General features: G+C 35.4%; 1 protein-coding gene and 1 pseudogene across 1 annotated transcript; both read right to left on the bottom strand.

Annotated features, from left to right (window-relative positions):
• Positions 1 to 55: 55 nt before the first annotated feature.
• On the bottom strand, positions 56 to 1080 carry LOC109087785 (annotated as a pseudogene).
• Positions 1081 to 7287: 6207 nt separating this feature from the next.
• On the bottom strand, positions 7288 to 9708 carry waif2 (Wnt-activated inhibitory factor 2). The gene has a single exon (XM_019101957.2). It carries the CDS (start codon positions 9361 to 9363, stop codon positions 8332 to 8334), a length of 1032 nt encoding a protein of 343 aa, XP_018957502.1. The 5' UTR covers positions 9364 to 9708; the 3' UTR covers positions 7288 to 8331.
• Between the last annotated feature and the right edge of the window lie 3299 nt (positions 9709 to 13007).

The raw sequence follows: 13007 nt of genomic DNA, 5'->3' as shown, positions 1-13007 counted from the left end.
AACATTACAGAACAACATTATAAATAATCTCAGCACTTTACAGTTATGTTCTACATTAATGTACATTTCTTAGAGGATGAACAGACAGTCTCTGGGTTAACAAAGAATGAATCCTGCTTCGGATCTCTTTAGTTTTCAGTGAGTAGAGGATGGGATTCATGCAAGGTGTGAGGAGGGATGACAGACACAAGCTCACCAGACCTACATTGGGGTTCCAAATAATTCCAAAAAATGTAAAACTGAAGATGATTACAATAGGAATGAAGAAAACGGCCACTAATATGAGGTGCTCTGTGCACGTGGCAAGCGCCTTATAACGGCTCTGATTATTTTTCATTCTGAATACAGCAGTCAGTATACCCATGTAGGTCAAGAAAATAAAAATCAAAGGTACAGTAATGAAGAGCATAGTTAAAGCAGTGGCATAGTTCCACTGAGGTGTCGTATCACCACAAGCAAGAACTAAAACAGGAGCGTAATCGCAAAAATAGCTGTGGACCTCAAGAGAGCCACAAAAGGACAGGGTTGGGATGGATGTAACGGCATAGAGAATTATAACAAAAGAAAATAACCAAATTGCACCGATTAAATAAGCCATTCTGGTGTTTGTGTTTATAGACTCCTGTCTTAAAGGGAAACAGATCGCAATGAACCTGTCATAAGAAAGAATACATAAGGAAAACGGTTCAAGTAAAAAAAAATATTAAGTGTACATTTGCAAAATGCACAATTCAAAATTCAAAAAACACAAAATTGTCTAGAAGAATGTAAGTCTTGATCATGCCAGGCACAAGAGAGGTGCTGAGAACAAGATCAACCAAAGCCAGATTACCAACAGCCATGAACTTTGGGACATGCAGACGGTGGTCATAGAAAATGATGGTGATCAGAAATACATTGCACATGACTGTGATCCCATAAAGCACAGTGAGGAACATTACATAGATATTACTGTAAGACATTGAACTCAAGGCAACAATGTAAAATCCTGCAGGCTGAATGATGGAGTAGCTGGCATTTTGCATGGCCCTCCTTTTTTTACGACCCAGCTTCCTTGCAGCGTGCTTTGCTTTTAGTGAGTGAGAAACCAAATACCTGTGAAAAAACAGTCACAAACAGTCTGTGCTTCACAAATCGCCTTTAACATCTGTGTTATTTGAGGACATAAGCCCTTATGACATTCAGCCAGAAATATGAAAATGAAAATTACAACATTTTACATATTACAGTGATTGTATTGATTATTATTTACACATACATGAAAAATTGTTGTAGAGGTTTGTGGATAACAAACCACAGTTTTTGTCTCTGCTTCACAGTTCTGGATCACTGTGAATCCTGAATGGGAACCTGGGCAATATATTGGGCAATATATTGGCCAGTCTTTCCTCCAGAGGTGTCATTAAACAGAAGAAACCCTCTGATAATGTATCTAATAGTCTTGAGAGAAAAGACATTCATTAGTGATTTTTACTTCATTAATGTGAGATTAACGATGGTGTAACTAATTGCTATAAGTGTCACTAATTAGTCTGTATATATTTGTGTTCGTTTTTGTAACAACAACAAAACCCCCCAGAGGGATAATTCAAAGGCGGCATTATGAACTAAATAACACTCATAGTGGGAAAATCATATAACAAAAACCTAAAATTTAAATGCTTTAAAAACCTTCATTTTATAATATGAAGTATTATATGAAGACAAAAATCCTGCATGCTTTAGGAGATACCAGATGTGCAAGTGACGACTGAGAAAAGAGAATAACTTAACACTACTGCACTTCAGTGATGTGTGAACACAGCTTTACAATTTACACAGCTTGATTGATTAAGGTGTTAAATTGACATTAATCCTGAAACCCTTTCTTTCTTTGTATCATAATAATTACATTTAGAGATATCAAGCTGTTGTTGTAATTTTGGAGTCATTTAAAAGGTTTAAAAATGAATTTGAGATGCCTGAAGGCACTGTTTCATTTGGAAATAATAATGCTACATGAACAAACAGTGCTATCAGAGTAAAACACATCACCATAGACATCTGTCTTAATTTGAGTTATATATAAAAAGCCATTTTCAACCATTTTTAAAAATGTTTAAGTAAACTTAATTTGCTTTAATACATTTTAATCAAAGCTTCCTCTGTATAAGGGATTTAAGCCACTCATTTAAGCAAGCCAAGTTTGTTTACCATTAACCATCAAGACCGGATGGGCACCCTTACGAAAAAGAAGTTTATTCAAGTGTGCTATTAGTATACTTCTTTTAACCTAAAAATAGGAAAGTATGCTTTTAGTTTACTTTTTATGTACTTCTCAGAAATGGGCTTTATTTACTTCTCAGAAATATACTTAAAATGACATTTAAGTATACTTGACATACTTACAAAAAGTCTAAATATACTTGAACTTTACTTAAGTATACTTAATAAAATAAACTTGAAGTATACTACTTTTTGGTAAGGGCAGGCAAACTTTTTTTTGGCATTTTTGCCTTTTATTAGAATAGGACAGTATATATTGACAGGAAACAAGTGGGAGAGAGGGGAGACAGGATTGGGAAAGGACCACGAGCCAGGACTCAAACTCGGGTCGCCTGGTGCCCACAAAGCTATTGGCGCCGACCACACTGCACAATTTCAGCACCGATTATCACTCGCCAACAGTTTTGTGGAAATCTGACAAAAGTCCCAAATCAGAGGCATATCAGCACTCGTTCATGTGAGTGACAGTTGTGTAGTGCGTATTGTCAGAGACGCGATCAGAGTGAAGCACAGATTTGCCGTTAATGCCCCTGAGATATTTAGGCACGCTAAATATCTGTCCGTGACTCGTGCAGTGTGAAATGTGTTTTGACTGGAAATTACATCAAAGTTCAGGGGAAGGAGTCATAGACTTGCAACAGAACATCAACAAACATGACTTCAGCAAGCAACCATTTACTCCTTCATATTCTTCCTTTTTTAATTTTTTCTTTTACATTGCAAATCAGTGCTTGTATCGCTTGTATTGCTTCCTGCTGGCTACAATTTTTAACAGAGAGAAATAACATCTCCCACAAGAACTGTGTGCTCTTACATTTTTGTATCACTTCTTGCATGTGTTTGGTTGTGAAACATTTGTGGACTAGACAGAGTTGTCAGCGATTCCTCCACTGAAAAGTTGTGTAATATGAGCACAAAACAGCAACTAGATGGTTCCCCAGACACTTGTGTAGTGTGAAAAGAACAGCAATCCAACTATTCTGAAAATCGTGCAGTGTTCCCGTCATACAGACAAAAAAATCTCCTTGTAAATGTTTCCATCTGTGCCACATGTAAAAGGACACACATAAACAACCTAATCCTGACTGAGGAAAAAAAAGAGACTGCATAATAAAGTTGTTTCAACATAAGTTCTAAATCAGCTTAATTGCTTGATGTGTTAAATCAATACTGAAACTTCTTTGCTTCTTTTATATAATTCATTTGAGATTCCTGAAGGCACTGTTTCATTTGAGAATCATAATACAAACAGTGCTATTACAGTAAAACACACATCACCATAGACATCTGTCTTAATGTAAAATAAAAGGGATTTTCAGTCCTTTATGTTTCTTTTATCTACATAATCCACTTTTTAAATAAAGAAACCCAAATGATATGTTTATCTAAAGTAATTTTTGCTTAACATTACAGTATGTTTGAATTGGATAATTGAAGGTCAGCAGCAAAGACACTGGTTCATAAAATGGTATTGAATAATAATAAAGAATATTTGTGTTATTTAACATTTAATTATCGCAAGTTTGCATCATATTCTGAATTTGTATTTCACTGTTTTTATTCATTTTGAGGAATACTGATCTGTTTTTGTGCAAGTGAGATGAATAAATGTATCCTCAAATATAGTCTAGAACTATAGTAACAACACGGCACACACAACACCTCTGCACTTACTCCCGATTTCTCTCAACACGGGGATGGAAGAGCTGTCAGTCAATAAACGGGAAAATAAGTAATGGTAGTTACTTATTTGAAAAAGTAACTGAGATATTTTCTTGTAAATTAAAAAGTAATGCATTACTTTACTAGTTACTTGAAAAAAGTAATCTGATTACGTTACTTTACCCCCAACACTGATCAGGACTTCATTCATTTATTTTAATCAAAGCTTCCATTATATAAGGGATTTGGGCTGTCTAGATTGAGGCTATATTGGATTGACCAAACGTCTAAATTTCGAGGTGTTTTGAGTTGTCACATCATCTCCAGATGAGTGAATGTTTCCAATTGGACATTGGTCAGACTAACAGAACAGAATGACCGTTGTTTTGGACTTGGAAATGTAAAGTTTAGAACAAAATGCAGCCACCTCCTTGTAAATGGACACCTACTGTATACATACTGTACAAAGAAATGACAATCCAATTGGAAAAACACACACCCATAAACAACCTGATTCTCTCTAAATAAAGTCAACATTGACAAAGTGACTTATTTTATCTTGTTAAGGCAATTCTTAAACAGAAACAATCAGGTCTAGTCTGTGTGAATTATTTCTGCTCTAATTAACCCCAGGCTGCTCTCATCTCACGAGGGTCAGGGCTAATGACTTTAGAGGAGACGCAATGTAAACACAACAATGCTTGTCCTCAGAGCGAGTTAATTGATCTCCCCAGATCTCTCACGATTGCTGATGAAATTATTGTTTTGTCAAGTGGCATCCACATGTCCTCTTATAAAAGACAAACACTTGTATTTCATCATTTGTGTGTTTTTGTGTGTGTGTTAATTAATGAGCAGAGCCTGGTTATCAAAATTCACCAAAGTCACCAGTTTTCCTTTCCACAGTCTCTTTCTTCAAACTTGTCAGCACATAAGGGATTTAATGAGTCTCAATTAGAGTGATGAAAACAACCATTTTTAAATAATGTGTCTTTACCGTCACAATCCCAAATGAACAGACATCCCAATAATTAGTAAGTGCTTAAGGGAGATAAAGCTAATAATAGAACTCTGTTTCTCTGAAGAAGTACCAGATTGTTTTTAACCATTTATAGCACTGCATTTACTGAAAATAAAAACACTCTATTATGATTATTTGTTGTGTTACACGTTTATTTAAAAAATTAATCTAGAATGTATAAGGAAGAGAGAGAGAGAGAGAGAGAGAGAGAGAGAGAGAAATACAATCTAGATACAGTTGAATATATATTGGGGTTGTTTTGTGCCAAAATCACATAAGATCAATAGCTACTGACTGCTAACTTCTGAAAAACTTCTGTAATCTAGGTCTAATCTAAAATAGGTCTAGTTGCTTGGCGGCCACTATGCTAATGTGTTACTGGTGTGTAAAAGATAATATAGAATCATAATGGCTGGTTGTCCCAGAACTATAGAGAGTGAATTGGCACAAGACCAGAGGAGCACAAAAGACTATGGCTGGCCATTATGAGAGAAAATAGCCTATTTTGATGGGTTTCATTCTTTATCCCTTGCTCTTTTTCTTTTTTTGCTGCAGTCGGCATAAATATTTGACCGTTTTCCTCAATTTTAGAAAGGCAGTGAATTGGACAAAGTCATTTTGAATTTCACTCAGGCTTACAGGGGCAATAGACTCTGAGTCAGAGGCCTCATTCTTTACACACGGAGAGTGACTAACTCTGCTGAGATGCTGGGAGACTGGGGTCTGGAGTAGGTCATGTACGATTAATATGTTCATATGTGAGAAATAGAAAACATCTGAGTGGGAAAGAGGATTTGTCTTCTTTGTGAGGAGCTGAATATAACAGATGAAAGATGCTGAGGCAGCAGGTATTCTTACCTTCTTTCATCTAAGGACTGAACTGATGCTATCAGCACATATGGACACCTGCAGCTTTCTTGGCCCACATCAGTACCACTAGTTTTGTGATATTATGAGAAACTTCAAAACACTATTTTGAGTATGTATTCTGAAAATAATAAAATATTACCCCTGAAGGTGCAGGAATATAAAATATCCATGAGTAAATATCATATTATTGCTATTTCCCCAGAATATTAGGACTCAAATAATGTAATTTAATGTTTTTCTTAAAATAGTGCTCTTCTTTTTAATTAAAATATATCTTTTTTAAAATGACTCAATAAGCAACACTGCCTTGTAGGAGAAATATTAAAGAAATAGTTGGCCCAAATCCTGCCATTTACTCACCCCCATTTCCCAAAATCATATGATGTTTTCACTGGTAAAACACATGGATAAAATGAAAAGATCATCAACTCCAAAAGCTCACATAAAAGTACCATAAAAGTAGGCCATATGATTTGTATGCATTATACCAAATCCTTTGAGTTCATTCGATTGCTTTATGTGAAAAACAGGCTGTAATTTAAGTCATTTTTACTCAAAATCATGTCAAACAAATTTGATTTGCCACATGCTAGAAAACATATGAGAAGAAACTAAAACCAAACCTCAATGATTCTGACGTTTGTAGTCAATGCGCAATATTCGTATCGAGGATTGAAAACTAGAAAAATCTCCCACACACTGAGAACCAAAGCCTAAAGTCACTTTAGCCTCTCAAATATCTGTATTGAGCAGGATACAGAAACCAATTAAAGGTTAATGAAGCATTAGAAGCATTGCACTGAACATCAATAAAAAAAAAAAACTTTATAATAAAAAATTATTTGGGCTACCCGGAGAGAAATAGATTTGCACAGGACATTAGTTTTCTTCTCAGTACCTACAGGATTTGTATCAGGGGTTGTGCTACTGCACGACTGACCTTGCGTTTAAAATCAAACACCCAATCATAAGGAACCTAGTAATTAAACCATGGGCAAATGAAGCAGGCTCGGGGCGAGACTCAGGATTTATAGGACATCAATTTGCCCTCTTATAGATATCACCCTGATGGGATTAATCCCAGCTCTGCTATAATTATGTTACAGATTTGTCTTCAGTCATGCCTCTGTTCTTTTATTAGCAGCAAATTATCTCCAACTATCATCAGTATTGGGGAGAGATATCCTCTAAAGAGGGAAAGAGATTGAGAGGAAACATTGTGTACACAAACTGTATTTGAAAGTTTTCAATGAAATCCCACTTACTGTAAGAAACTACCAGATGTTTCACTGCAATCAAATGACGTTAGAATGGGAAATAAGTGATTTTGTCTCAGCATGAATTTCCTCATTCTGTTGCCTTTATTTGACATTCTCAATGATAAAATCCAGACAAAATGAAGCATAAGTATTGAGACCCAAAAATCAGACCCATACATAACAGAAAACAAACAGAGCAGTCAATGAGGATATCTTGAGTTTTATTGAGGATGCAAGTCATTTGTTTATAAAATAGTATTATGTCACTGCTTTATATTTTAATTTCATCATAAGGTTATCTGGGCTGCATAACACTCATTCAACATATGCTAAGAGATGATGAAGGTTAGAATTGCACATTTTTGTACAGTCAAATCTCCATATGCATAAATAAAACCAAAGGTCTAATCAAACATTGGAGGAAAAAAAGGGCTTATTGTGTCTCACTCTAGATCAAGAGTGTCTTGGCACTGTATACAGGGTTATATAGGGTAAGAAAGCAAAATTCCAGCAGTCCTCCAAGTTTTTTTCACATTCACCCTAATGCAATTAAACATTCTTAAATTATGTCACGAAAGTCGATCCTTTTACCCATGTTTCAGCATTATAAGGGAAGTTATTGTATATTTTTACTTACATTTGCCCAGGTTTTTATAACTGGACTGTTTGGTGCAATAAGTTAATGCACTGAGGAAAGCATTGAGGAGTGTTACATATATCCTGCATTTTCATATATTATTTGGAGTTGTTATTTATGTATTAATATAATTTTTTTAAACTGGTAAATGTATATACAGTTAGACTGCCTTCCTTCCATAGCATCTAATACAAATGAACAGTTAAAGCGATGAAATCGCTTAATGAGTCCTGTTGTCTTTGCTGTATTGACAAATTTTCCTATTGAAACACAAATATCTGGCTAAGCATCATAGGCTTCAATTTACGTCACAGTCGTGAAACATGATTTTTTACTTTCTATTGCTTGCAATGAGATCTTTAATACCTGGAGAAAGCTACCTGTTAGCATTCCCATTCATCTCAATGGCTTTTAACCAGCAAAAACCTAGCCTTCTTGATTGCTGGTCCCAGACAGGTGGGAGGGGCATTCCCATTCCAACATTTTATTGGACAAAAAAAAAAAAAAAAACTCCCCAAAAGTTTAAAAAGTGTCTATCTGCTGAAAGTTAATTTTTAAGAGTATGCTTGTCTTAAACAATTCAAACAATTCAAGGAGACGAGGTCAGAAGGTTCCGCTTAAACTGCAACATTTGCTAACCTGGGATCGGAGTCCTGTTCATATCTGTAATGATACACCTCCATCTGATCCCGGCAGGCCTCTCTAATGTTATTAAGCCATCTCTTGATGCCTCTTCTGTTCAAGTACAACACCATGAGGAACACAACTCCAATGAGGGCCAACACAATGCCGAGAAGCACATAAGACCGGGCATCCAAGTTTTGGCACTCCATGTCCCTCTTTTCTAGATCCATCACGTGCGTGTTCTTCTTCTTTTCGGGTTGTGCGCATTTCAGCTCATTCGAGTCTGCGCATTGGGAGCTATTCTTCAGCCAATTATAAAACTCCTTCAGTTTGTCACATTTACACTCGAACGGGTTCTGTGATAAGTAAACACGTATTTCCTTGAACTCGTTTAATTTCGCTAAATTGTGACTATCCAAGGTCGCGATGGAATTATTTGTCAGTATTAATGTGGTTAAATTGAGGTTGCCAAATCCAGAAAGAGGAATTACCTCCAAACGGTTTCCAGACAGGTCCAAACTCTGAAGATCACGCAAATTATCCGTGGACAGCGCGAGTGGTAATTGGCTCGCGTCCGAAGTCATTAAGGTGTTGCTGAGGTTAAGAATACGAAGCTGTTCCAAGCCATAAAAAGCTCCAGGGGGCACAACCATTAAACGGTTGTGACTCAAATCTAAGGAAAGAAGTCGGGGGAGTCCACAAAACGCACAACTTTCGATCACCTGTATGTTGTTGTCCTGCAGTGACAGCGCGCGCAAGTCCATTTCGGTCCCATTGGCTGAAAACGTTCTGTTGATTAAAACTGAGATATTGTATCTGTGTAAAGTTAAGTTTTGGATGCTTCTGGTCACTTCGAGAGGTAGAATGATCTCTTCACAACTCACCAATCCGTCAGAACGCATGTAGGTATCGTGACATTTATTAGCTTCAGCGGACAAAACAATCAAACAGATCAGCCCCACGCTAAAGTTATATCGTTTTAAAGTGTGAGATAAAACACGAAGTGGTTTTCTGTTCATTTCCATTTTAATCTGACGCGAATGTTATTCCAAAGGTTTAATTGCAGCATATGTTCTCTTCACAGTTCGGATTCACTTCGCTTCGGGAAACCGTTTCAGCCATCGAGGAAAGCAGTCCGTGTGGCCAGATAGTGAGCGTTCAGTCCGGCAGCATTTTCTCTTTCTGGAGCTCCCCTGACGACGCCTACACTAAAATGCGATTAAGTGCTGTCTAGCAGCATCCCCGAGGTGAGCAAAACCTCGCCCACTTCCCTCAGCGAGAGAGAGATACACAGAGCTGTGTAGTTTTAGCATTTTAGAAACTTTTAAACGGGACAGCTACATGCTCTGTGGGAAAATAAAGCATGCTTGCCTATGAGACTCTTCAGCAGGGGTGTAAAAATAGCAATCATAACATAAGCATGGGTACAGTCTCAAAAGGTCAAAGTATCCAACAAAAAAATATTTGTCAGAAACTGGAAGTATCTGCATCTAATTGTACTTAATTATTGAAAAGTTTGTATTGAAATGCATTGTTTTCTGATGTTGTTAAAGTACTATATTAATATGAGCTTAATGTATTTTTGTGTATGTAGAAAGACAATATACCAGGTTTTGGGACTGCTATTTTCAGTGCACTGATATGTGACACCAATTCTAATAGACCCTGTTAGGGATGGATAGAATAAGACACATCCCAATAATAATAATAATAATAATAATAATAATAATAATAATAATAATAATAACTTCACAGTGTTTCAAAGATGGATAAAAGAATTATACATCCAGAACAATACATGAGTAAACAAATGGATTAAAATATTATATATATATATATATATATATATATATATATATATATATATATAAAAAAAAACACACTGCACACACACACACACACACACATCTAATTATATATTTTTCATTCTATGTACGCTGAGACAAAAAATGGTAACTTGTAAATTAACTGGTTTTATTCAAGTCAAAAATATAATTTGCTGAATCAACTTAAATACATTAATTTATACCACCAAAACTACTTTATGTGGGTTAAATCATATAGAAATTGCTATTTAAAGTAACAACCACAGGTTACTACTTTTTGCAGTATAGATGTACTACATGGAAGGGTGAGTCGGAACAGGACACAATTAGAAGCACTGCTTACTTTGAGCTAACTCTACCCACAGGACTTACATAACATTAATTCTTCCACCTAGAAAGAGGATTCAGAGAACATAACATCTAAAAAACAAACTGAAAAATTAATGAAAGTACAAAACAAAAAAACAAGCTTCACATTTCTGCATTTAAACCCTCTTGTCTGTCTTTTGTACTGTAAGTGCATAGTGAATAATGAAGTTATTGCATTATTTAATTTTTTTATGCTTAACATCTGTGACCAAAAGACAATAAAATCAAAAAAAAAAAAAACGTTTACTAATCCCTGCATGTGGATGGTTTAACCCTGCTCACAGTTTACTTATACATGCTCAAGAACTAATCTGTTTGCACAATTTACTATGGACTATGAGTTTGATAAAGAAGGGCTTACAATTCTTTTATCTATTAAATATTTAACACAGAAGCACAATATAAATTCTTTGTAGTTTTGTTTATTCAAAAGATAATTCCGCATGCATGCTCTCCGATGCCATCTTTGATTTGCTGTATCTGTTAACAGTGTGGCCTCTGCAATCCAATCTATATTGTGAACGCCAGCTGTCTACAGGGTCTAATGTTACTCCATCCTATCTGTCTGTGGGGTACAATCTGTTGGCATGTAAAGCATTTTTCAACCCATTGCAATTTTTGCTGTCTGTCCTAAAACCGGTCCCTGAACAGTATTTTTGAAGAACAGATTCCGCTGCTCTGGATTATCGTTTAATAGCAGCGAGAAAATCTCCAGGCACTGTGTTGGATATGACACGATAAAATAATTCTACTGGTGCAATCAGACAGACAAATAGACACGGGTAACAAGCTCTCTAAAATCTCACATACTAAGAGACATAAATGCAGGATTCATTTTGGTGACAAAGTTGAAGCTTCTGGCTTCTGCAGCAGGATTGTGGTCACAAGAAAAGTCACTTTTCCACCAAAGGTTACTCGAGTTCAAACAAGAGCACTCAGCATTCAGTCATTTTCTCCAGTCAAGTGGTGCATAGCTTTTAACGCTTGGAGATAATTCGATTTTTGTGGGATTTTGTTACAGTTAGCCATCCTCCGCCCTTTAGCCACACGAAATGTATTACTGATCACTTTACTTTAAAATCTAACCGTGTGCTTTCGATTTTAACCCAATGTCTACATCAACAGTAGACTGAGAAGCAGCATCGTAATCATCAAAAATGCATGCATCAGAAGAGCTATAGCCTTAAGTGATAGCTGTTATCAAGTGATGCACCATGATTATTTTATTCTGTGGGTACCTGACAAAGTGGCCTAATTGTACTTGTCAGCCTATAAGCCGGTTTGAGGTGTGCAACAGATATGAGCTATCATGTTCCAAATGGGCAACTTGGCCGGGTATATTATTTTATCCTTGAGGCTGCCCGTCTGGAGTAACACAGTTGGCAAAGTGTCACAATGTCTGTCACTCATGTAACAGGTTCTTAGGCAGAAAGTAAGAGACAGATGCTTTACAGCAGTGAATAAATTTGTGAATTTTGAATTATATATAAATGATAAATTTTGAATAATTTATATTAATAATATTATATTACACTATATATATATATATATATATATATATATGTATTACTTTAAATATTTTTTAAAATGTAATTTATTCCTGTAACAGCAAAGCTGAATTTTCAGCAGCCATTACTCCAGTCTTCAGTGTCATATGATCCTTCAGAAATAATTGTAATATGCTGATTTGATGTTCAAGAAACATGTCTAATTATCAATATTCAGAACAGTTTTTGCTGTATAATATTTTTGTGATACATTACCATTCAAACGTTTGGGATAAATAAGAAATAAATACTTTTATTCAGCAAGGACACATTTATCAAAATTGACGGTAAAGACATTTATAATGTTGCAAAATATCAAACAGTAAAGATTAAATAAAAATGTATATAAATGCTCTTCTCGTAAACTTTTTATTCATCAGAATCCTGAAAGAAATTTATCACATTTTTCATAAAAGTACTACGCAGCAAAAAAAAAAAAGATTAATATTGAAAAAGATATTAATAATTGAGCACCAATAATAATTAATAAAATTTAGCACCAAATCAGCATATTAGATTGATATCTGAAGGATCATGTGACACTGAAGTTATGTAGTTATTGCTTCAGCTTTGCATCACAGGAATAAATTAAATTTGAAAGTATATTATATAGAAAAGGGTTATTTTAAATTATAATAATATTTCACAACATTACTGTTAACACTGTATTTTTTTATTAAATAAATGCAGCTTTGGTGAGCATGGGAGACATTACAAAAACATTTTCACACATTTCCAACAAAGTTCTCATTACCGTAATGCAAAAAAATCTAATTTGTGGACTTGTTTTCCTCAGATTTACATTTAAGCATTTGAAATGCACATTAGGTTTGTGTAATTGTTTGTGTGTGCCTATGTGAGTTTGCACCACATGTGCATTGTTTGTTAAGAGCATTAGTTCAGCGTCACTCAGCCATGTGTTTGTAC

The sequence above is a fragment of the Cyprinus carpio genome, chromosome A10, assembly GCF_018340385.1.
Source record: "Cyprinus carpio isolate SPL01 chromosome A10, ASM1834038v1, whole genome shotgun sequence".
Lineage (NCBI taxonomy): Eukaryota > Metazoa > Chordata > Actinopteri > Cypriniformes > Cyprinidae > Cyprinus > Cyprinus carpio.
Note: the sequence above shows the minus strand (reverse complement) of the source record. Positions and strands in the feature narration are given on the sequence as shown.

What these genes read in the sequence shown, in the direction of transcription:
- waif2 (XM_019101957.2), bottom strand. Translation starts at nt 9,363, where the DNA reads ATGGAAATGAACAGAAAACCACTTCGTGTTTTATCTCACACTTTAAAA.